The 23,744-nt window shown below is 32.6% G+C and overlaps 1 protein-coding gene across 1 annotated transcript in view; it reads left to right on the top strand.

Moving 5' to 3' along the window:
- Positions 1-3,663: 3,663 nt before the first annotated feature.
- Positions 3,664-23,744, top strand: part of LOC149419868 (uncharacterized) — a 123,743-nt gene continuing 103,662 nt past the window's right edge. The window contains exon 1 of the mRNA XM_089637356.1: positions 3,664-3,882. Within this exon, the coding sequence (XP_089493482.1) occupies positions 3,876-3,882 (7 nt within the window). The 5' untranslated portion in view covers positions 3,664-3,875. The remainder of the gene's footprint in view (positions 3,883-23,744) is intronic.

Below are 23,744 nucleotides of genomic sequence, written 5' to 3'. Positions count from 1 at the left end.
CCCAACTGAAACGTTTTACATTTAATTTTATTTTATTGTAATTATTACATGGCCTATTCAAGCAAGAGTTTTGTTTACAGTTTTTATTGCATTGATCTAAATTGAACTGCACAGAAGAGCGTGTGGAGCGAGCAGGTTTACTCTGGGCGTAGAACTACAGTCATGCTTGGGAACGATGACAAGTTACCGATATTTTTCGGATAAAACCATAACGATCTACCGTTCTAGATACCCTGATCGGGAATTAATGGTTTATTTATTCAAACTCTTACCAGCGGCAAATTAAATTTAATTAGGGACAATTTTTTCTTTAAGTTTTTTGAAGGTTTTACCCATTGGTGTAATATATCATTGAAGAAGAAGATAATACTACCAAATCTAAACGAAACAAGACACAGCAAATTAAAAAACGATAACGGTTTCAACTTGGAATCGAAACAAGAAACTCCTGTCTCATCGGGACAGCGTCTTAACGACTCGACCACTGGGATCTAATTATTAAGCGTCATGTATTTGTATTTCTAATGATGTAATAAATATTATAATATTTATATTAATTATAATACTAATATACCTAAATATTCATTTCGACTTTTAGAAAAGGTCAATAGGTATCCCATAAATAAAAATCGGATATGTTTATCCGAGACACTATCTACGTAACACACTAATTCATTAGAAATTTGTAATCATTTAAAAAGGTTGCTGCCAAAAAATGGGAAAAATTAGTTGCAAGATGATATTGTTAATTCTGAATTTTAAATATCAAATCGACAAATTTGACAGAGATATCAACCCAATGATCGAGCGGTTAAAAAGACTGGGCTCGGTTCCTAATTATGACCGTTATCTTTTTATTTTCTGTGTCATGTTTCGTTTGGATGTGTTAGTATTATCTTCTTCTTCTTTTAAGTTCTTTTTTATCTGAACATCTAACAGTTTTCCTTAGATATTTCATGAAGACAATTTACCGGAGCGGAGCGAGTGGACCTATGGCATCCCCATTTGGGGAATGTAATGATGTTGAAGGAACTGTGGAAGGGAAGGGAATGGGAGAAGGAAGATTGTGTAATTTTTTGTCACCTTTCAAAAGCATAGTACCCCCTAGTATAAAAAGCATATGGGGCGTAGTAACCCCGCGTCACATCACCTGTCAAGAGTTCAGATAATCGACGAACATGCATCTACGTATCACGAGACGCATCATTGAGTATTGTACCTAAGTGAGGAAACTAATCTCTCTTTCAACGGACTCAACATCTTAAAGAGACGATAAAATATATATACAGTGTGATTACGTAGTTATAATTCCGTGTTTTCATTGCATAATCAAACACGTTCAATGACACAAATGTCGCAATAGACATAGGCCAAACACACTACGGGTGTAGGAGGGATGGGGGTTGAAGGCTGTGCATTAGTGCACAGGGGTGCAGTGCATCATTGTGGCGCAGGATCCATACATGGCCTTCACCTTAATATCAAAACCAGCTAATAATCCGACCTATAGTACACCCGGCTGCAAACTCAAATCCTGCAGAATAAAGCACAAAGTAAGGCGAAAAAAATCCTAATATCGAACTCCTTTGTTCCGCGAATTGTTTGTATGTGTGAGAGAAATAGGCGTAGGTACTACTTTTGGCAGAGAAATAATATATAAATATAGTATATAAATATAAGTACATATGTATAAGTACCGCTGCCAACTGTCGGTTTTATTTGTGTGTGTAGTTAGCCGCTACGGGAAGTGTTTGAGGATGGAAGAGCGTAAGTGCTCCGTCCGGCGTAGAGCAGTCGCGCCCTCTGGCGTAGCGACGTAGAGGCTTAGTCTGCGGGTCGTGCCGAGCAGAGCAAATTAATTGGGGCGACCAATGTTTATCGCTGTTGATCTGTATTGCGGCAAAAATTAAGATAACTTTTTCTTATTTGTAGGCTTTGCAGAAAGGGTGATGGTCAATAGATAGACGAGCTTCGTCAATACGGTATTGACATCTAGATGTAGATTGTATTAATTGTATGAACTACACTATTAGTTCTGCGAAAGGTTAGTAGACCTTGCGTAAAAAAATAATGTTTCTGTATTTCTCTTACATCAAAACAAAATAAAAATTTTCTCTGAAATTATAAGATTAGTAAGTAGGTATTTAAATACCTACCCACGTAATTAAAAACCGCAATATATATTTTATGTAACATTTGATTATTCCGATTTGACAGCTCGTAGAAGGATTCACGCTTGTGCGAACTCTGGCGGGATTTTTTAAATTTTTATATTGAAACATATAAACAAGGTTACAATTTTATAACAATATAAACACCAATATTTCAATCACTCTCCTAATAAAGCAGCAGGGTTAAAAATACAGTACGGCCACCATACTGAAACGGAGCATACAAACAAAATTCACAGATCGACCAAATGCAAAACAATCGAGTTAAAACAGAAGTTTTCTAATATATAATATAATATTCTCAGTATCGCCCTGGTGTAACACCAAAATTCAGAATTGAAAAGTTACTTGAAATGGCATTAGTCGGTTTGGTGACCAGATCTTAATAGCCAAGCACTTCCCCACCTTCCTCTCCCTGCTCTTCTTTCCCCCATCACTACCTTCAGCCTTACAGCATACCCCAATTGGGGATGCCATAGTCTCACTGGATAAACAAAAGCTCAGTCCATAATATTTAATTACAATTATTATGTACCTCTAAACATTTATATAATTCATTTGTAACAGAAAAGTAAGGCTACTTTCAAGAAGATAATTCAATTTTGATTTTGAATTTTGAATTCTTGAACAGATTATCAATTTTAATGGCTGTGAGTCGAAAGATATTAGGTTAATTGACAACGTCAGTTTTATTGAAAACATGTAAATATTTAATTTACTTACAGGATTTTTGCTCATCGGAAGGGGTGATTTTTTTCCAGGAACAGTACCTAATTGAAAATTTTACATAAAACGTAGTCAACTTGCATGCATGTATATGAAAAAAGATTAACGGGTTTTTGTTATCATTTATTTTTATAGGTATATCTTGAAAAAATGTACGGAATTTGTTCTTGAATTGTGAGCAAATCAGTTGATATTATTTTTTTGTTGATGCTGAAATTTTTGGAAACTGTTCGTACATTGTATTGACTTCTGTACTATTTTTGTGTTAATTATTATATTTCATTTTGGAGTACATATTATATTTTCCTCTATAATACACGTTACAAGCTAAATGAAATAGCAAGAGATGTAAATATTTGTTCGAAATAAAAAAAAAATCTGAAATGAGTTTTAATTGAAAGGATACGAGGATTACTATAAGAAAATACTAAAGATGTATGTTCTGTGTAGGAAACATACTAAGGAATTTTTTTTCCTGTTCCTATTAAAAATTCATTTACATTAGCGGACATCATTCGATCAAAAAACGTGTTTGCCGTCTTTCTGAATTAGGGCAAAAGCTATTGTTATTCCAGTGATTCCCCCCTCGGGCGCAAACAGTGGCGACCCCAACGTGCTGAATTGCGCAACGCCGTCGTCAGGGGCGCTGGGGGCCTTGGGGGGTTAATGTGGGGGGAAGCCGAGGGGGTGCCGGAGGGATGGGACGCCGGCAGGGGGGCTGGGTTCGCGATGAAAGCGCCTACGCGCCAGTGTCGCTGCGGTCTGCCCGAAGCGCGGTGCCGGGCCGTCCGCAGTTCGCACGTTCTACCCTTGCCGGGCGCACACAGCGCAACACGATCTCCGCTCACTTCAGTTGACTGGTTGCCTCTTAGCTTTCAGGACTACAGCGACTGATCCGTCTGAATCCGCCGTAGTGACGCTCGCGACGTCTAACTCGCGTCGGTTTACTAGTGAACAGGCAGCCAGATCACCGCACGGATGAAAGGTCTGTTGAACAAGTACTACCCCTATCCTGTCTGCTGTCACCCCCCAGCTGCATTCATTACAACCCCTGCATTGCACGGGGCGCGCTCACGGTGGTGGTGCACCTTTCCATCATTACCTACCTTTCTCACATAATGAACCTACCCAAAGTAAAAGCTTAGTCATGCATGATGTTATAATTATCACATTGGTTCATTGTTGTTGATTAATCCGTCGCCAAAATTTAATGAGTGCATCAAAATCACATCAAATAATATTACATCTAACTATATGTGTCTATGTTCACTGTCTTACTGCGTACTTTTCTAAATTCATCAGGATTTTTTAGAACCGCAAAGATTCTTTACTATCCAATACCTGCAAAATCGTAAAAAGTTTAGTTTTGCGTCAAAGAACCGCTCGCACAAAAATACAGTTGATTATATCTGTAATTCTTCAAAGAAAATCCCAGACTACTCTCAGAATATATTAAATCGTCTACTTTAATGCATTACGCATTGCCGAAGTGGTTTTCCGTCAGCAGGAAAACACAAAGTACTGCGTCTGAAAAAGGACGAAAAGCGACAATTTGACATTTTTACTCGTTCGCCTCGAGCACAGCTGCTCTGCTATAAACTGGGTACTTATTTGTACCTACTTATAAAAGCACCTTAATAAGTCTATGTACTAATTACAAAGAGCTAATCAACCCGCAATCTGTTGATATTAAGTAGACTTATCTGATATTAACTTAAATCGGGAGGTAATAGCTTTTATGAGTACAGTTTACAAGTGCATTGTAATATTTGAACACAGTCTGACAGATCGATTTGCTAATGCTATAAACGTGATTCGTGTAGTAATGTAGCATCTACACTTATATAAACACGATTTATAAGTATGCGTGCAATAGTTATTTTACGACTTTATTATTAGTTTTCTTAACATTTTTAATATGCTTATTCTTTTAATATGGTTAAGGATTTGCCTAACCCTCAACCCTTGCACGATATTGTCACGGACTTAAAAAATATGTACTTTTCTAAGATATAAATAATTTTTAGTTCATTTCGTAAATTTCTAAACGTATTCGCATACGTGGCCTCAGAAAACTAGTGATGTAAACAAGAAACAAGTGAATCTACTTCACATTTTCACTTTCGAGTAAATCGAGTCCACAATTTTTATGGATTTTAGTTAGAAAATTCAAGTCGATGTTGAAAAAAAACGGTTATTTTTATCTTTTTACCGTCTTCCAAAATTCATCGAAGCGTAGATCTGGTTTCAAAAGTTTTTCATAACCCTTTAGTCTCCGAATACAAATAAAAAATAACACAAAACAAAAATCTCAGATCGAAAAATAAAGTTGTTTTTAGGTTCTTTATGTGAAAGTAGATTACCCGGTTTCTCGTTTTTACCACTAGGTTCCGGACACCATGTATACGAGTAGGTATAACATACTTTTTTTTTAATTTTTGCGAAACAAAATAAATTATTCATGAGCAAGAAAAGAACATTATATTTCCGTTGAGAATAAATCATATTCAGTCATAATATCGTGCAAGGGTATGCGGAATCTTTTCAGTATTATTACATTATTCATTTCCAAATTTCAAAACGTAACACGCTTTAATATTTAAACACATGTGACTTTCTTTAAACTTTATTGCTATTAATTTAATCGTAATCCAAACTTTGAAACACAGAATTTGATCAATTCAACGAATTTCGAAGTTGATATCAAGTTCTGTGACCGTTCTATTCAAGCTCTGTTATTATATCATCATTGGCCAGTTGTTTCACAAAACTGAAATAACAACAGAACTTGAATAGAACATTCACAGAACTTCGGAACGATCGGTTCTAGAGTATTGAAAGGTTAATAATTTAGTAATTTGATTTTCAAGGTCAACGTCTTTATTTTCAACTCAAAACGTTATTACCATCATGAGCTATTGAGTTTTTATTACTACAAGGATTTAAGTTTTAAAAGCTCCCGAACGGTGCGTTTTGACTTCAGGAATCTTGCACAAATTTTCTTTTTGCTGAAATTTTCTAATCTCAACATCATTTAATCATATTTACTAGCAAGTACTAGTAAATAAACAAGGTGAATATATTTTCAACAAATTTAAGAAGATCTGACTCATATTCAGAACTGTTTTTAAGCTCTTAACCAATGAATTATTGTTTTAATGGAACATTGGTATGTTTCCAGACATGTCCGTTGGACATTTACGATTGTCCACATACTTTCGCGTTTGAGCTTTACTGACTCACCCCATAAATTTTGAAAACTATGACTCACAAATCTGAATAAAATTATATGAAGTCAATATCATGTGCGATATTTGAACGTTTTATTGGATTAATTACAAAAATAACAAAATTTGATGTAAAACTACTAATTTTTCCTACGTAGCATTTTTTGTAATCTTCTTCTGGTGCACTGTCCTATCGAAGGTTGGCCATCAGCAGGGAAATTTTTGCAATGTATTCTGCACGTAAGTTTCGAAGTCATTATGTACGATTTCATCACCTACTACGTAGTACTACTACTACCTACTCTTCACAGGGCCGTATTTAGGATCTGTAGACTCTTACGCGACGCTGAACTTGTGGTCCTATCGGGGGTCTGGGGGTAATCCATAACCTCCGTATAACAGGAGGATGAACACATATTTCTCTTCAAGACCCATGCTCACTCCTTCCTCTCCACAAAAAGACCCTCCACACAGCATCCCCAAAGATGACATAGGCCCTGAGGGAAATTATTTTCTTCAGGGCCTCCTGTGTGGAGTTAATATAAAAAAAAATATTTTTGATTTGAAAAATGACATTTCTTATCAATTTTATAAAAACGAAAAAGAAACATATATTGGCAAACTAGCTGACTTGTATTCGGCGTAGTTCGGGGACTTGTAAATGTTTTGGGGTAAACTTTAGAGTTTGTGAGTTCTTTTTAAGATATTATTATTATTATTATTTTATTATTTATTATATAAGTTCATTTTTGTTTATTTGTTACAATATATGATCAAATATTTCAAGACCCCTCTTCCATAGAAGCATTAGCTTGTGGCTGGAAGAGGAGTGTATATTGTTTTATTACAATAAGTAAGTAATTAAAAATAAAATGATTTTAAAGTTATTTGAAATGAGTTATTCTTAAGATTAATTCAATTGGAATTTTTTTTTTTTAAATTTATTAATTAAATATTATTTAATTCCCTATTGCATTATTTTGATGTACTTTTATCCCATAAGGTTTAGCCAGCGTTAGAAACGTAGGCGCCCAAAAATATATTTTACGACTTGATTACAAAACATCGTCTTTTCTCTACTTTTTATAAATAAAGTATGCACGTATTATTCATATAAACGTTTCGGAAGAAATTTTCTAAATGATAGTGAAAATCCTAATAAAATCCGTTACGTAGTTTAGAATAACTAAGCGCACAAACAGACAGGCGTGGATGGCGACTTTATTTTATACTACGAGTATTTGAATCCTATAATTTCTATACCCGCTATATCCGATTTTTTGACAAAATTATCTGAGTATGACATCTTGTTCACATTTTTGCGAGCAACAAGAGGAACCTAAAATTGAGTTTCAAAACCCTCCTTATCACGACCAAAAACCATGTTAAAACTGCGAGTGAGAAACCAAATCCGCTATATCATACAGAAAGTTACTATCAAAACGCGCTATATCGGATTCAACCAATCACAAGCAGTTATTTTGCCAAAATACAATATGGCCGCCGCTCTGACGCCACGCTCGTGTGTCAAAATGATCTACGCGTGTGTTTCTAAACCCGCCATGTCGGCTCAGTTGACTTTCAAAAGCCTCTATATCACGAAGTGAGTATCGAAATCCGCTTTATCCATTTTATTTATCGAAATTACTTAATTATTGCTAGACATATATAGAAAATAAATGCTTTTCAAAATTTTATTACTCCAATTCATTATATAAAAAATTGTAATGCAATTACTTATGTACGCTAGAGATGTGACAGTTTTTTTGCGGTTTTCTCCAAATCAATGAAATTTGATATAGCGGGTATAGAAATTAAACGACTCATTTAGAAGAGATTGTTGGTCATTTTTCTACACATGATTAAAATATTAAAAATTGATGAAATGATTGGATAAAAATAAGAAGAATTATAAAACACCAAGGCAGTGGTTTTACAAAGTTGGGGAAGCGATATGCCAATATTTAAAATTATTATATTATTTTTAACTTTATTATAACAATCATACATTGGTTGTAATTTCACGGAACATTATTATGACCATGGAAGAAAATATGAGCTTACGTAGATATGACGTAGCAAAGGGAAATTAATATTTTCAAGGCTTCCATTGTAATTTCCGGATATTTATTTATCTGTTTTATCCAGAATTGGTCGAATATGTATGAATCAAATTTTAATTTTAATATCCGGTCTGCTGAAATTACAAGAAATTTTTCGACCACAGTAGAATTTAATGCAGCATGTTTTTGTGCACACCAAAAAAAAACCACTGTGCTAAGGTATTCAACACGATTTATTAAGATTGCTACGAACAACTTTATTTAAAAAAGGAACACAAAGCTAAGATTCGTGTCTTTATTCCCAAACATACAAAAATAATTTTTTTTTGTTTAAATAAAATGCTTATAATTGTATTATTTGGAAATTGTACCTTATTAGAACCTTAATTATAAATTTACTTGGAAATAACTTCGTAGTAATAAACGGTTCGGTAGGATTATGAGTTGTCGGAGTTAGTATTGACTTATATGAGTTTAGTTAAAATTAGTTTATTTAGTAGTGCTTATTTTATTTAGTAAACTTATTTTTATGTGGTAAATTAAATTTAATTAAAACAAAACGATACTTTTATTTGAGTCTATTAATGAATTGATTAAAAACCAATTAATGGTTGCCCGTTGCGCGCAAATACGGTCCTGTGTCTTTAATTTATATTATGTGCTACACCAAATCAAACAAAACGATATCTCGTTTAACTCGCAAGCACTAGTTATTTCGAAAGATTAGGTAATCACATTTGCGGGAAAGCTTTGAGAGTGCTGGGATTTGCGCTAAGCAACTCCAAGCATTTTTGCAGCTGGGCCGCGAATATTGTATGTAGGTACAAGGTACAATACTATAGCTTAGTATGTAGCATTCTGGAAAGCAACTCAATAAAATGAGGATCAGTTTATATTACTTACTCTCTAATGGTAGAAGTACAAAATAAGTTTCCTAGATATATATGTATTTTTCTGCGTTTTTTCCCCTGGTTATTTCCGTCAGCCTTTCTGACTTGTACGCTGGGTTAGCATTACCGAGGAAGAAAAACTGATTTGCTTACAGAACCTAACCTTCTGAACGGTCTATCTGTAATCTGTATTCCTGATCTAATAAAAAAGAGTTTAATGTTCCCGACATTTTCACAAGAGCGTGTAGGCACAGGACTTTTATTGTTTCGAGATGTAGATATAAGATATAACTTACAATTGGTAAAGTTGCTAGAAAAAAAATCACTATTAAATAACTCGGTAGTAATATGGCAAAGGGTTTTATCTGTTATTGACATAATTTTACGAGAAAACAAAAGCAAAGTTTAAAATCGGTTGTAAACCTGGACAGGGTTATTATCATAGATAATTATGAAAAGATGCGTAATTAGCAGCCCAACACAATTTTGTATTATTTTTCATAATCATATTGATGTTTTAATTTTACTTGACATATTTGGCAGATACATCTATTTGACATAGCTAAATTTTTCACTAGTCGCCGGGGTTATCTTTTGAAACCACCTAAATGTATTGGCCACACTAATAAAACACAAAGGTTGGCCCATTACAACAAAGCGTTATTATTATTTTTGGGGTATTTTTTTATTAAAAGTAAATAACAATCAATTTTTACTTAACGTCAGTTTAGTTACATATATAGAGATAAATGAGCATTGTTAATTTATTAACAATATTTTCAAAACATTGTTAATCCGGTTAAAAACCAGACCAGATCTGAATAGCCAAGTACTCCTCAACCTTCGTCTTCCCCGTCTCCTTCCCCTCTCTATTACCTTGAGCCTCAGAAAACTCTCCGATTGGGGATGCCATAGTCTTACTGGTTCTTGTGTGGTATTCACATAAAAAGGTTTCTTCTTTATCAAGTAAAATTACCTAACTATATTTTCTGTCACCCTATTTGTCCAGGATATTCGAAAGATACTCCTATAGACTACAGATTAATTTATCAAAAGCTTTATCTTCCTTGTCCAAGGATTGGACTGATGTCCAGGTTTTTAAGCCTCACAGTAGAATAGAAAAAACACAATAACGAACCATTCCTAGTCGAAAGCATGAAAATGAATACGAAATATTTAGGTTGGAGTAGTTATTATCTGTTAGTTATTTTGACAGATTTTATTATCTGTTGTTCACTCGTACTTTAGTTTCGCAACCGCGCGTTGTCGTGAGAAAAGCTTTGTTGCTTATTTAACTTTGTTTTATTTGACCAATGAGGTTTTCGAGACCACAAAGTATCAACTGAGAGACACTGTTTTATACTTTTCCTAGTTTGCTCGTGCGTTGACATTGATTTGAGGTATTTTGTTAGATCATTTTAAGTGTATTAAGAGTTTCAGTGTGTATAATGTTGCCATTGAATTATTGTTACAGCGGGTTAATTATCAACAAACGTGTAATTATTTTACAATACCCACTGCAGAAACAGGCATAGGAAGATGTTTATTTTATTATTTTTTCGATGGAAGCAAATACTTTGGGGTGTGATAAATATTAAAGCGATGCACCACGTAGTGGAAAATTTGGAATCGAACAATAACACTCCTTATGTAGATTAGGATAAGGTTTAAATTCCTGCTTTACCTCAGCCGCCTGTTTTGATTTATACTAGAAAAAAAACATCGCCAAAAATGTGTTTTATTTTATTTTGCGAAATTAAGGCACAAATGTTTTAAAATCATTTTAAGAAGAACATAATTTTCCACATTGTTCAATAAAACCATAACCGAGAATGGTTTCGTAAGTAGGAGATTTGGAACTTAAAATTAAAATAATTCTTTATTTTTTTCTGGGCTTAAAAAAAAATCTTTTTCAATTAATGCTAGATTACTTCAAAGACCAAGAAGTGTTCTACTCGCAGTATTTAATTATAGCTTCTGAAATATTTATAAGCGATCAAATTTTCAAACCAAAAACATATGATAAACAAGTTTTGTGATACTTAAATTAATTAATGATAGCTAACCAGGTTTTTCGGGAACCATTTTTAGTGATATTGGCTTTCATACGTTGGCGTTGAGATTTACAGTGACTTGTGTATAAGAGGTAAAAAAAAAAAAATAGTCAATTTTTTTTCATAAATGTAAGAAAGCAAGTAAGTAGGATGAATAAAGCAGAAATACTTAATTCATTGATTAAATATCGCGTTTTTTAGCGGTAGGTGAACGCTTGAAAAAATGTTTCAGTCCAAATGATTGATTACCCCTACCTGAGATTAGCGGGTTAGTCGGCAAAATCCTAATTTATTCGGGAGAGTGAAATAAAAATGTATTCAGTTAAGCGTAGGAAATTAACATTTAGCTCGGAAAAATGTTAATTGATGGCTCAGATATAATTTTTTTTACTTAATGGCCCTTTGCAATTGTTAACGTCGGCATAAGTACCTTAATATTTTACTGAAATTATTTTCAACTGTGCAAAAAATGTTCCATCGGTACACGGAGAAATCTTACTGATATGAAATATTGTTACATTATTAAAAATCTTGTCAAATTGTCGTTTTCCTGTTAAAAGCAGGATTAGAGGCCTTTTACGGATGATTTGACAAATTTCATAACAAACTATCAGTAAAGCACGATTGTGTGATGAGGAGGTTGGAACACGTGCTCTTCAAAATAATAATACTTTCGTATTTCGTCCATTGTATTTATTTGGACAAGGCCACCCGCGTTGCACATGTGTTCAGATATATTCTGAATGACTAATATTTTATTAGGAAATAATCATGCAGTCAAACTTTTAACAGTATCTTGATTTTAAAAAGCCGTATTCATTTTTCTCCTTGTATTAATATAATAAGTTAAATTGGAGGTAAATTTTTAACCAATTTTTTTTAAATATAAAATATCTCTAAATATAATACATCAATGAAAGTAGTCTCGATTGATTCTTGACAAATCAGTTTCAATTTTGTAAACAAGAATTAAAACATGTTTTTGTTAAAAAAATCGCTTGTTTGAATTCCCCAAACGAACACTTTCAATTTTGAAAAATTTGAATTCGAAGCAAAAGTTCTAGAGTACATTGAACCGTAGTTACAGACAAAGTCACAACCAAAATTAGTATTTTAAAAGTGAGGACGAGATTATGTTACAAAGTACGAGTAGAATCACCTCCCGAATATGTGCACTTTGACCCGGACACCCTGTATCTACAAGTGAATTTTTCTGTTACATTATTGACTTTGTTGTAATGTAATGTAATTTTTATAATTTGGTGCATAACCGACTTATGGAGACCACAATACAGTATAAATAAATCATACATCCACATATTATAATTGATAAAATGTTTTCAAGATGGAACAGGTAAAAAATCAATTTCTAGCATTTAAATATTTTTTTTCTTTGACTAGAATTTAGCTCTGCATGATACTGAGCTAATGAAAACGTCGCCATGTTTCATCTAAATGCAAGCTTAAATTAGTTGATTGTTGAAAGCTGTAATTAGACCACGTATAAAATATATTTTCATGCCAGGGTATCGATTCTCAAATCCAGGCCGCTCGCAATCCCCGTCGAAAATACATACATTGGTCGACGTTCTTATTCCCGAGTCTCGCCGAAGGTACATAATTACATACTCCAAACCTCAAAAGTCATTCCACTCGAACAACGAGTGGTACGACCCACTCGAATGACTTTGAAAGAAAGAGCACAGATTTTGAAAGAATAAACTATTCTTCAAAAAATTCATAATCTAAAAGCAGGTTACCGAGTTTGTGTGATTTTGTGTGAATGTAAGCTTCAGTCTAAATCTTTTGAGTAGATGGGTTTGTTTCGTTTAAAGGTAAATAAAAATCACCGGCTTTTCACAGTAAAGGTTGCAAAACTTGTTAAGGCTGTAAAAATGGTATTTTAGAGTTTTGGGGCCACTTGATTATGTCGGGGTTTTCCTTTGGGACTTACTTCAGACTGAGCCAAAAATAGAGCGAATGGAAAGATCTGAATATTTTTCAACAACGATGGAGGACGAATACAAAACTTGCAAATAATTTAAAATTATGCCTTTGAAGCCGAAAACCTTTTTGTTTCTTTCAGTAAAGCTCTCAAACGGTAAGTTACGGAGTCATGAAAATTTTACCGTTTTTAATCTTAAATTTTAGGTGATCGCCAATTCCATCACGAGCTACGGAGAATAGAAATTTTCTTAAAATTGTCATAAACTAAGAATCTCAAACGCGGAGCTCTGACATCACAAAATTTGCAAAGCTTTCATCGCAAATATTTTCAACTAGCAACCCCATTTTTATCATGAGATTTTGATATCCTTAAAAGTATGACACGTTTTTCTTTTTTACTAATGCTCTATAGTGAATTGGAATCAAGGAGATCTTAAAGGACCATAATATAAACATAAAAAATACATAATCACAAAAATAATCAATTTATAAGTGAAAATTTTGTTACTTTGTAAGTTTTAACATTAATTTTCATAGCTCGTTCCAATTCATTGAATTTAATTATCGGTAAAATTAAGCTCATTTTATGGCTAAGCGGCTAAAGTTATCCAAACAAAATGCTTAATACAATTTACACTATAGAGACGTCTACGTATAATCTATTTAATTCGTATGATTATCATAAATGTTAAGTAAAACCTTTCCATTCAATAAAAATGACAAAGCTGTCACCCGTTGTGGTATAATTGGATGTCAAATGAAAGACACATTGTTACTCAGTGGCGTGTCTACACCTGTCAAGAAAACGAGGTAAAAACTCAATTTGCATTGTCAACTTTATTGAAACATAGCTGATAAACTAAACGGATAGACATTAAATGGATTTGGACGTTGCAAAGAACACGTGAACAGAAGTTGAATGATATTTTACTTTAAATATTTACTAAGCATACTATTCAATTTCATTCCGAAGCAGTATTTACTATTGCGAAAAATGTATAATGTTACATTATTCAGTATTCATAATCAACATTAATTTCAACGTAATGTTTTTACGCTTAAAAAACATTGAAAAAAAAGGTGGAAATATCGTTGCGAGCTGAAAATAGTTCCAATTGCTGCCGTCCGAATTTCATGATGCCAAAACTCACCGTTTGAAAAGTGTTACTGAGGCTAACATAGATTGTCTCTTTTATCCGAGTTCTTTCACTTTTCGAATTTCGCAGATATTTACGCATTTTTCTGAAATTAGATGACATTATATTTATAAATTTACAAAAGTCAATATGCGAAATAAATATCGGTCCCACCCAATCAAGATATGACGTAGTGGTTAGCACGGTTGACTCCAGTCACTGGGGAGAAAGGTTCATTTTTTTAAAACAAATTTTAATACAGTTCACAGCAGTTTAAGAGTAAGTTCCTGGTAGAAAGGTTCAATCCTCAGTCAAACTAAAAAAACCTATTTTAAATTGGCTACTAGCCAGCCCAAGATGTGGCTCTATTAGGTCGAAAATTTAAAAAAAAGATGTATTAGAAATGTTTTTTATGTGTTGATTTTTTGCCAGTTAAATGCGTATTTCAAAGTTCCATAGTTCATTAAAAAATAAATTTATGAAAGAAGTGCTTTGGATTGATACAAAGATTAGACAGAAAACTTAGCGGTCGTCGTAAGCCCCGCATACCCGATTTCTACCGATTTATAACAAGTTTCTCGTTAACAATTATCAACCTGATGACATACATGAAGATAAAATAACAAATAGCAATCTTTCAATTTTTAAACCGACTTCAGAAAAAAATATTGAAAACATAATACAATCACTTAAAAATGGTAGTGCGCCAGGATACGACGGTATAACTACAGAAATCTTGAAAAAATACTGCAATTTTCTAACCAAACCGATTACGCATATAATTAATGTAAGTACTAAATACGGAATATTCCCGTCTAACTACAAAAAAGCCATTATAATCCCAGTATATAAATCCGGAGATTCAAAAGAAGTAAACAATTACCGCCCAATATCCTTATTATCCAACATTGCAAAAATACACGAAAAAGTAATAAAAAAAACAAATTACTGATTATACAGATAACCAAAAAAGTATTAACCCTAGTCAATACGGTTTCAGAAATAAACTTAGCACACAAGACGCAATTGCAGAATTAACTAAGCTTATTTACAAAACATTAGATAGAGGCAAAAAATGCTTAAGTATATTCATTGACCTCAGTAAAGCTTTTGATAGTGTCTCACATTCAAAATTAATTAATAAACTAAATAATATAGGAATTACTGGCAAAGCTAAAACATGGTTAAAAAGTTATCTCTATCAAAGAACTCAACAGGTTAAAGTAAACAACGAATTAAGTGAAATAGAAAATATAGATTTTGGAATTCCACAAGGAACTGTTTTGGGACCTTTACTTTTTATATTATATGTTAATGAACTTTTTCAACTCCCAATCATTGGAAACATCATATCTTACGCAGATGATACAGTTATAACTATTGAAGGAAATTCATGGAATGAGGTCGTAGTATCAGCTAATAATGCATTAAATATCGTTAAACTATGGTTTGACGAAAATTTATTGACACTGAATGTCGAAAAAACCCATTTTATACCTTATAGCCTAACAGGGAATAACTCAAATGTAAATCTAAACATAAAAATTCACGAAAGAAATTGCCTCCTTAAATTCGCACCCTGTAATTCAAACTGTATAAACATTAGTAGTAAAAAAGAAATAAAATATCTTGGAATAATTATTGATAATAACATTAAATGGAAAAGTCAAATAAATTCCACAGTAGACAGAATGAGAAAACTAATCTATATATTTTTTAGACTAAGAAATATTGTATCATTAAAAATACTAAAAGATATTTATTATGCACTGGCGCACTCTGTCCTACAATATGGAATCGTGGCTTGGGGGGGTGCATATAAATCATCCCTACTCCCACTGGAAACTATTCAAAAAATACTAATAAAAATCATCTTAAAAAAGCCATATTACTACCCAACTATAAATGTTTTTCAAGATTTCCCGGTTCCCCCACTTACAAAAATTTATGACAAAATTGCACTTCTACAAATACATAAAGATTTCTTTAGTAAAAATAATTTACCACAATTGAATATTAGCAAAAGAATAATATCTGTTGGAGGACTAACCGTGCCACTAGCACGAACCACAACAGCACAACATCACTATATATTCAAGGGTGTAAAATTATTTAATAAATTACCCCTTGATATACGATCGGAAGAAAACTACGAAAAATATAAAAAAAAATTAAATTAAAATACTCTTGTACCACCTCATAACTTTACTTATTGTTTAGAAATATGTTTTTGCCTTTTAAATTCTTTGAATCATTTATTAACTAACCTATATTTTTATTACTTTTATTGTTATTTTTTGTGTTATTTTTTGTTTTATTACTAATATTTTTTGTTTAATTTAAACAAATGTAAAAATATTTTTGTTGTCCTCTCCTAAACACAAGCAGCTGCTTTATTAGGAGAGTGATTGATATATTGGTGTTTATATTGTTAAAAAAAATGTAACCTTGTTTATATGTTTCAATAAATAAAAAAATAAAAAATAAAATAAAACTCTTTAAATTTTTAAGTTCCAATAAAAATATTATTTTTGAAGATAATATCTATACATTTGTAATGAAGAAACTTTAACTATATGAAATTCCTTCGATAGAACAAAATATCAAAGTAAGCTCCGTAAATTAATATTTTATATTAATTAATATTATTTAGTATGTTATAGGCATGAAAAAATTCACAGTGTATCTTTAAATATTACTAAAGCATTTGTTGAGAGATTTTTGCTCTATTTCAAAGGGGTCGCGTTTTATTAAATATTTTCACCATTATCGCTTAATTATTATCGTTTTTTTTTTTAAATATTAGCGTGCTCCCTCTAACATTCGTATTTACATATCTCCCTTGCAAACCATCTTTGAACGCTTACTACGGGGCCTTAAGTACCCTGTATTGTTACCATTAGTCAGTTAATTAATATTATTATCGTTATAAGTAAAATGTCAGAGATCACTTTTAAAAGTTGTATTTTTCTGATAAATATTAAAACACTGGTGGCCAGTACCCTTGAATTTTTATTTATTTTTATTAATTTAATGTAATTACTCTAGAATTATAATGTTTTTCCGTTCTGATGTATAATGCCATTCCCATTAAGAGACATTTATTCGCCGAATTCTTGAAAGGTTCTCCGTGTTTTCGTATTTCTTTTTAAAATCACTCTGCCTTGTAAAGCAGATTTAATAGAATATCTTTTATATTTTAAATGGAAAATAACATATACCTTTATTTCCTGATTCATTATTTACCAAAATCTAGCAATTTATTTTGAGTAAACAAGTCAATAACAAAAAAACGCCAACAAGCAACTTGTAATAAAGCCAGTGCCAACCTTAAAATTTTTTATTTTGACATCGTCGAATGGAATAAGCCGAAACAATTATTGGAATTGTCATTGGGTTTAATTTATGATTTTTTTTAAATTTAAGTTAATCAAATTAACAGAACTAACACAATTAAATTTGATTTTTTTAATTGATAAATTATATAATTTAAATTATAATGTAAGAACTGGGAAAACAATAATTTCTAGAAACAAATTACGGACACAAAAAACACATTTAAGAAAAAAAAGTACATTCATAAACCACAATGTTAATGAAAATAAAAAATAAACTGAAAGATTAAAAATATATTTGAAAGAAAATTGAAATGAATTTCAATATATTTAAAAAAATATATAAATTATTGCATATGACAAAAATTTGAAAGCTGGTTAACTAGAAGAGTAAATGTTTATGGTCACATATGCAATGTGAAATGTGTGTGATTTTTTTTGGTTTAATTTTTAAAATAAATTCACAATTTACTATTCGTCGTATTTTTTATGGATTCACAAGTGTTTTTTTTTTAAATCTCTCATTTGTTATCTATTAGTAGTTGTCATTCGTTCACTAGTTTCTCATTCGTCATCTACTAGTACTTCTCATTCGTTCACTAGTTTTTCATTCGTCATTTACTAGTAGTTCTCATTCGTTCACTAGTTTCAATTCGTTATCTAATAGTAGTTCTCATTCGTTCATTAGTTTCCATTCGTCATCTAATAGTAGTTTTCATTTGTTCACTAGTTTCTATTCGTCATCTACTAGTAGTTCTCATTCGTTCCCTAGTTGTTTCTCATTTGTCATTTATTAGTAGTTCTCATTCGTTCACTAGTTTCTCATTCGTTTCTTAGTTTCTATTCGTCATATAATAGTAGTTCTCATTCGTTCACTAATTTCCGTTCGTCATCTACTAATAGTTCTCATTCGCTTACTAGTTTCCGATTTGTCAGATATTTATTATTTTAATATTTAGTATCAGTGGGTCCCCTATTATTATTTTTACGTAACGGGTACTTTATTTTGACTATTTTAAATACATAATTTAAATGAATAAGCTTCACTGAAAAAAATGTTAAGTTAATGCATATCCTTTATAAATTCAAAAATGTATTTATCATTATTTTTATCGAATCGACCAACGTTTATAACAAGCGCATAATTGTGTAATGCAGGGTTAAAAATGTTTTTGTAATAAATTATGTATCAGTGAATTCATTGCTCCAGGAATCGAATTAAATTTACGAAGAACGTGTTCGCTTTACGAGATTCATGTTTGAATTACTAAAATCATGTTAGAAAATCTAGGTAAAATGTTGAGATTCACTGGGATGCTGGAATTATGTATTCTGTCGTTTCCCCTTTGGGGGGATAAGTATGTGGTGATTGATCGAAAGAGTGATGCGAATAATCCCAATCTGAACAGGTATTTAACACTAGAACGACCGGGTACTGCTCCATACCTGTAAAGACCTCGACATGGGACTGTAATTTTTGGTATAATATAAAATAAATAAAACAATTTTATTGAAATAGCTCACTTTATTTAATAAGGTATTAATTTGGTAGAATATAATTTACGAAAACAAAAACGTAACGAATATTCGGCGACTTGAAATACGTGCGCAGAGATCAATATAAGATAGAATACTAACAACTGACATAAAAAAGACGGTGAACAATCAACGTACAGGTCGAATTCGAATAATATACAATGACAAAAGAAAAAGACAGACAGATTAGTACTATCATTTTTCGAGGTCGAATGGGAAGGACCGTCACATTGACGGCGGCGGTATTTTTAGGTATAAACCGTTATATTTAAAAAAAAGTAAATAAGACACGCGCCTGTTTTTTTCACCATAGTCGTTAAATCAAGAATCATGAAAAGTAAAATAAATCAAATAAATACAATAAACTTTAAGAAAAATAACGTCACATTACATTGGGCAGCCGTCAGAATGACGGCTTCGATATTTCTAGTGTTAAGACGTAGTAAAAATTTTACATTCAATTTTTGCTGTTGAATGCAATGATTATTTTTTAAATTGTTTATTGTGCAAACTACTATAAAAGATGAAAGGAAATATAATAAAAAAACCTGATGCACCTACATATTTATTTATGTGATTTCCGGCTAATGTATCTCACTGTACTGTAACACGTTTTAGAAACATAGCTCTTATAAGAATATTTTACCGTATTTGAAAACTATTCTAATTGTTTGATGTCAAATGGCTTTTAAAATGAACTGTACGTAAATGAAAGGGAGAAGTTCATTCGATCGTATTAAAATCACTGGTAATACGACGAGAAATTTAAAGGAACCCTAACATTATTTGTTTATTTATTTAATTCATTTTGTACATTTTTTACATTGGTTGGGGTCTAGATCGTTATAGTTGTGCCGTTTAAACAATGTATTTGCCAGTGACAAAATTCTTGTAAGTGCATTGTAGGACACGAAAAACATATCGATCTTTTGATCAACTTCATTTAGGAAGGACGTTGCTCTCCCCACGGGTGAGTTCATGAACAAATTGGCTCGCTCCACAATAAAGAAAGTTATTTTCTTAGTTTAAAGGTGTGTATACCTCATACAATCAAATTTTTTGTTATTTTTCCACAACATGTTTATGTTTTAATTCACTACGCGACAATATTGAATTTGGGGATTCAACACGAAATTATTACGAATAAAAAGAAATAACATACATGTGTTAATATCAATTGAATATCACTGGTGTCGGTTTTTCTTCCCATGTAAGAGTTTTAGGTAGGAGAGGAAACGAAAGAAATTACGATCTAAACAGAAACAGGACAATGGGATGTGGAATAATCACAAAACTATTTAAATAATAATTTACTTCCCTTTTCAATACGTACTCGTTTATTCAACACTTGAAAACAAATATTAACCATAAAATTTGATGTGAAAGATATTTTAAGACAATATACCTTAGCAACCGGAGTGATTTTTGGTATATTTTGCAAAAACGTTTTGAGTGATCGCTTGTCATAATGCCATTTTTATAGAACCTAAAAATATAAGATAAACGGTGAAATATAGGTGGATTCATTAGCTTTAAGCCGCATTGAGCAGATTCATATTAATATTTCGAGGAAAAGTATTAATTGAATAATATGGTATGGTATATAATATATATGATACCAACCACTCCAGTGGTTAGATAGATATCCCCAATAAAACCCAATACTTCAGACATCAAAAGGAAGAAAAAAATCCTAGGGCTGTACTTTGATGATCTCTGATTGCACAGTAGTCCCTTTTCAAAGGTATTCCTCGGTGCATTCATCGTTTTTGTGCAGTTCTTTTCACGACCATTGCCCATTGTGCTCTTTGTGAGTCCGTAGATTCCACAATAAAATATTCATTACATTCGCTTCACGGAGCTTCGCTGCATATACGACTACACAATTGTGAAAGTTTTAGTGTGAGTACAAAACGCTAATGACCTGGGACATTACGAGATCTAAAAAAAAGTTTGAAGGGTGTAACAAGACGGTTCCAAGGCAGAACAGAACAGTGACAGAATTGAAAAAGTCATGAAACAAAAAGAAAAGTGATGATTTCTTTTGTTGCATAACCTAAACTAACATAAATTAACCCATTCTTATAAATTTATTATTATGATAATATATTATATGCTTGCTAAAATTTAAAAATAATTTATAAACTATTTTGCCGTGATACAAATTGATTTAAAACTACTTCATTTTCCCTAAAATCTTTTAAATAGTAAATTACAATTTGTAAGCATATAATTCATGATTTAAAATTTTCCCTAAATATCTACACGCACTTTCTTCCTTTATCTTTACTTTTATTATTATTTCTCCATTTTTATTTTTATTTTATTTATTAATACCCATATTCATTGGTTAAGATAAATGCCCAGTCATAAGAAATTATTTATTGACAAAAGTAATAGGTGGCTACTTTAACTATTTAAAATACTTCAATACTTACTCGGAAATTTATATGTGTTTGACTGCACGGAATTTAGTTACAAGAAGCATATAATAATATATCTCATAAATAAATATCAATTTAAGCTTTTATTATAATGGTGAATGGGTTGTACTTTCTAATTTTACTTCTTTAATAATGTTCCACTTAATCATTATATACTTCGAAATTTCGACGTACCATCAAGTAGAAATCACCTCACGAAATTAGCGCTTTACTCCCGGACTCCCTGTATGTGTAAAATGTTTGTAAAAGGCCTTCTGGGCGTACAATAAATAAAATTTATTATTCCTATCTTATCACTTGTAGAAAAATATGCGATGTATGTCTAAATAAATAAATATAAACATATTATGTAAATATCACTTCCTACATTTTTCACTTACAATAACATCAGGAATCGCTGGTTATGGTCTGTTCTTGGTAGGTAACCGGTTAAAACAGAATAAGGATTAAACAGATCAGAACAAAGAAAGAAGTGTAAAGAGACTATATGACGAGAATGTGAATGGTGGAAGAAGTCGGGGGCGCCCGTGAAGACATGGCACGATCAAGTGAACCAGATACTTGAGTCGGGCCATGCCAATGTTGTAATAATAGAAGAGTATGAATGTGAATGAGGCAAGAAGTATGTGCCAAGACCGATTAGTTTTAGCGGTCCGTCCTCTGTGCCTACCCCTGCGGATTGGTATAATATAGAACTCGATAAAATATAAGGTTATGTATTAAAATAGGAGGTATATTTTTCTTCACTTTTCATAATTTTCTCTTTCGTCAACGTTCTGTTCCGTATATATGTAATGGTGTATAAAATAACGTTTATGTAGGTTGCCGAACGTAAATGTGAACGCACGTGCAAGTTTTTTTTTATTATTGTTGCTGCCAGTTGGGCTCCTGTCAAGTTTTTTTTGAAAACGTGATCAAATCCCTTTAGAAATTGCCATAAAAAAAGTATTTTTACCCTAGTCATATAATATTTGAATTTATTAATAGATTTCTCGATAAAAGAACAAATAAAAAAGTATTTTCTTTGGTTGGGGGTAGTCTTGTATTGGCGTGGAGTGCCCTTTACGTACCCCTTTCTTTTGTTTTGTATATTTTGAAAGTCTGATCATATAACGCAGAGGTTCCCAAAGTGGTCTATATGGACCCCCAGGGGTCGATATCGGCTTGCTGGGGGTCTACGTCAGCGAGAAAAAAATTTGGGGGTCCACGAGATTCAAATGGGGGTACATACGAGTGGACCCCATTTACCTCAAGTCAACATTTAGGAGTTCCGTAAATGACACAATAGACCTAACACAAATATAATAGACTGAGAAATTACTTATTTGATATTTGCTTTTTTATATTTCGTAAATTCGAGGATCCCACCACTTACCCGCCCCGGTATAGGTAACTTATGGTTACCCCTTCAGGGCTCTTGCAAGGACGCTAATTTTTTTGTTAAGAACGACTCTACATTTAATAAGAACGAAGCTAAACCTCGAATGTCCCCGCATACGTTTTTAGGGAAGCAGTCTGCGAGTGCTTACTGTGTACAGTGTTAGTTTGTTAGTAGAGTACTTGCCTCTGTTTCTATGTTAGTAGAAGGGGAAACAAATAAATACAAAAATAAAAACAACTGGTGTAGACTGTTTGTCTACATAGTATGTGCATAGTAATTTAGAGAAAACAAAAGTATAAACGAAAAACATCTGGTGCTGGTCCGGAGAGGAATAATCCACATTCTTTTCGGCGGTCCCGAGGCGAGTCAGTTGGTGATTGGGTTGATCGGTTACGAAGTCAGGGGACCGCTCCCCTTAGCCGATTTCTCGGTGGTGCCCTGAAGAAAGTGTAACTGGGAGATGGGGGAGTGGATACCCGAAGACCTTAGGGAGAGATGCGTCGAGTCGTCGGAGGCGGGGAGGAAGATCCCCTAAGGTCGACCGACCATCCTTCAAACCTGCTACTGTCCTCGGGGGAGGCGCGGTAGGTTTGTGGATATCCTGTTTCCGGGGTCTGTCCGTTGGCCGTATGAGGGGACGAGGTTTATCCACCCCCTTGTGGGGAAAATGGACATTGACAGAACATTGATGTTCAGTTTCATCCCGGACTCGTGTTGCCCCTAAAGATGTCTTCTATATGGGTGTATAACCTGAATAACAAAATATAAGAAAAGAAAGCAGAAGAGAAATGTGAGGAAACTATAAAGAAAATTATGAAGCGAAAATAAAACAAA

This window comes from Hesperophylax consimilis, chromosome 11 (genome assembly GCF_061612785.1).
Source record: "Hesperophylax consimilis isolate HC1 chromosome 11, BYU_Hcon_1.0, whole genome shotgun sequence".
In the NCBI taxonomy this organism is placed as follows: Eukaryota; Metazoa; Arthropoda; class Insecta; order Trichoptera; family Limnephilidae; genus Hesperophylax; species Hesperophylax consimilis.
Note: the sequence above shows the minus strand (reverse complement) of the source record. Positions and strands in the feature narration are given on the sequence as shown.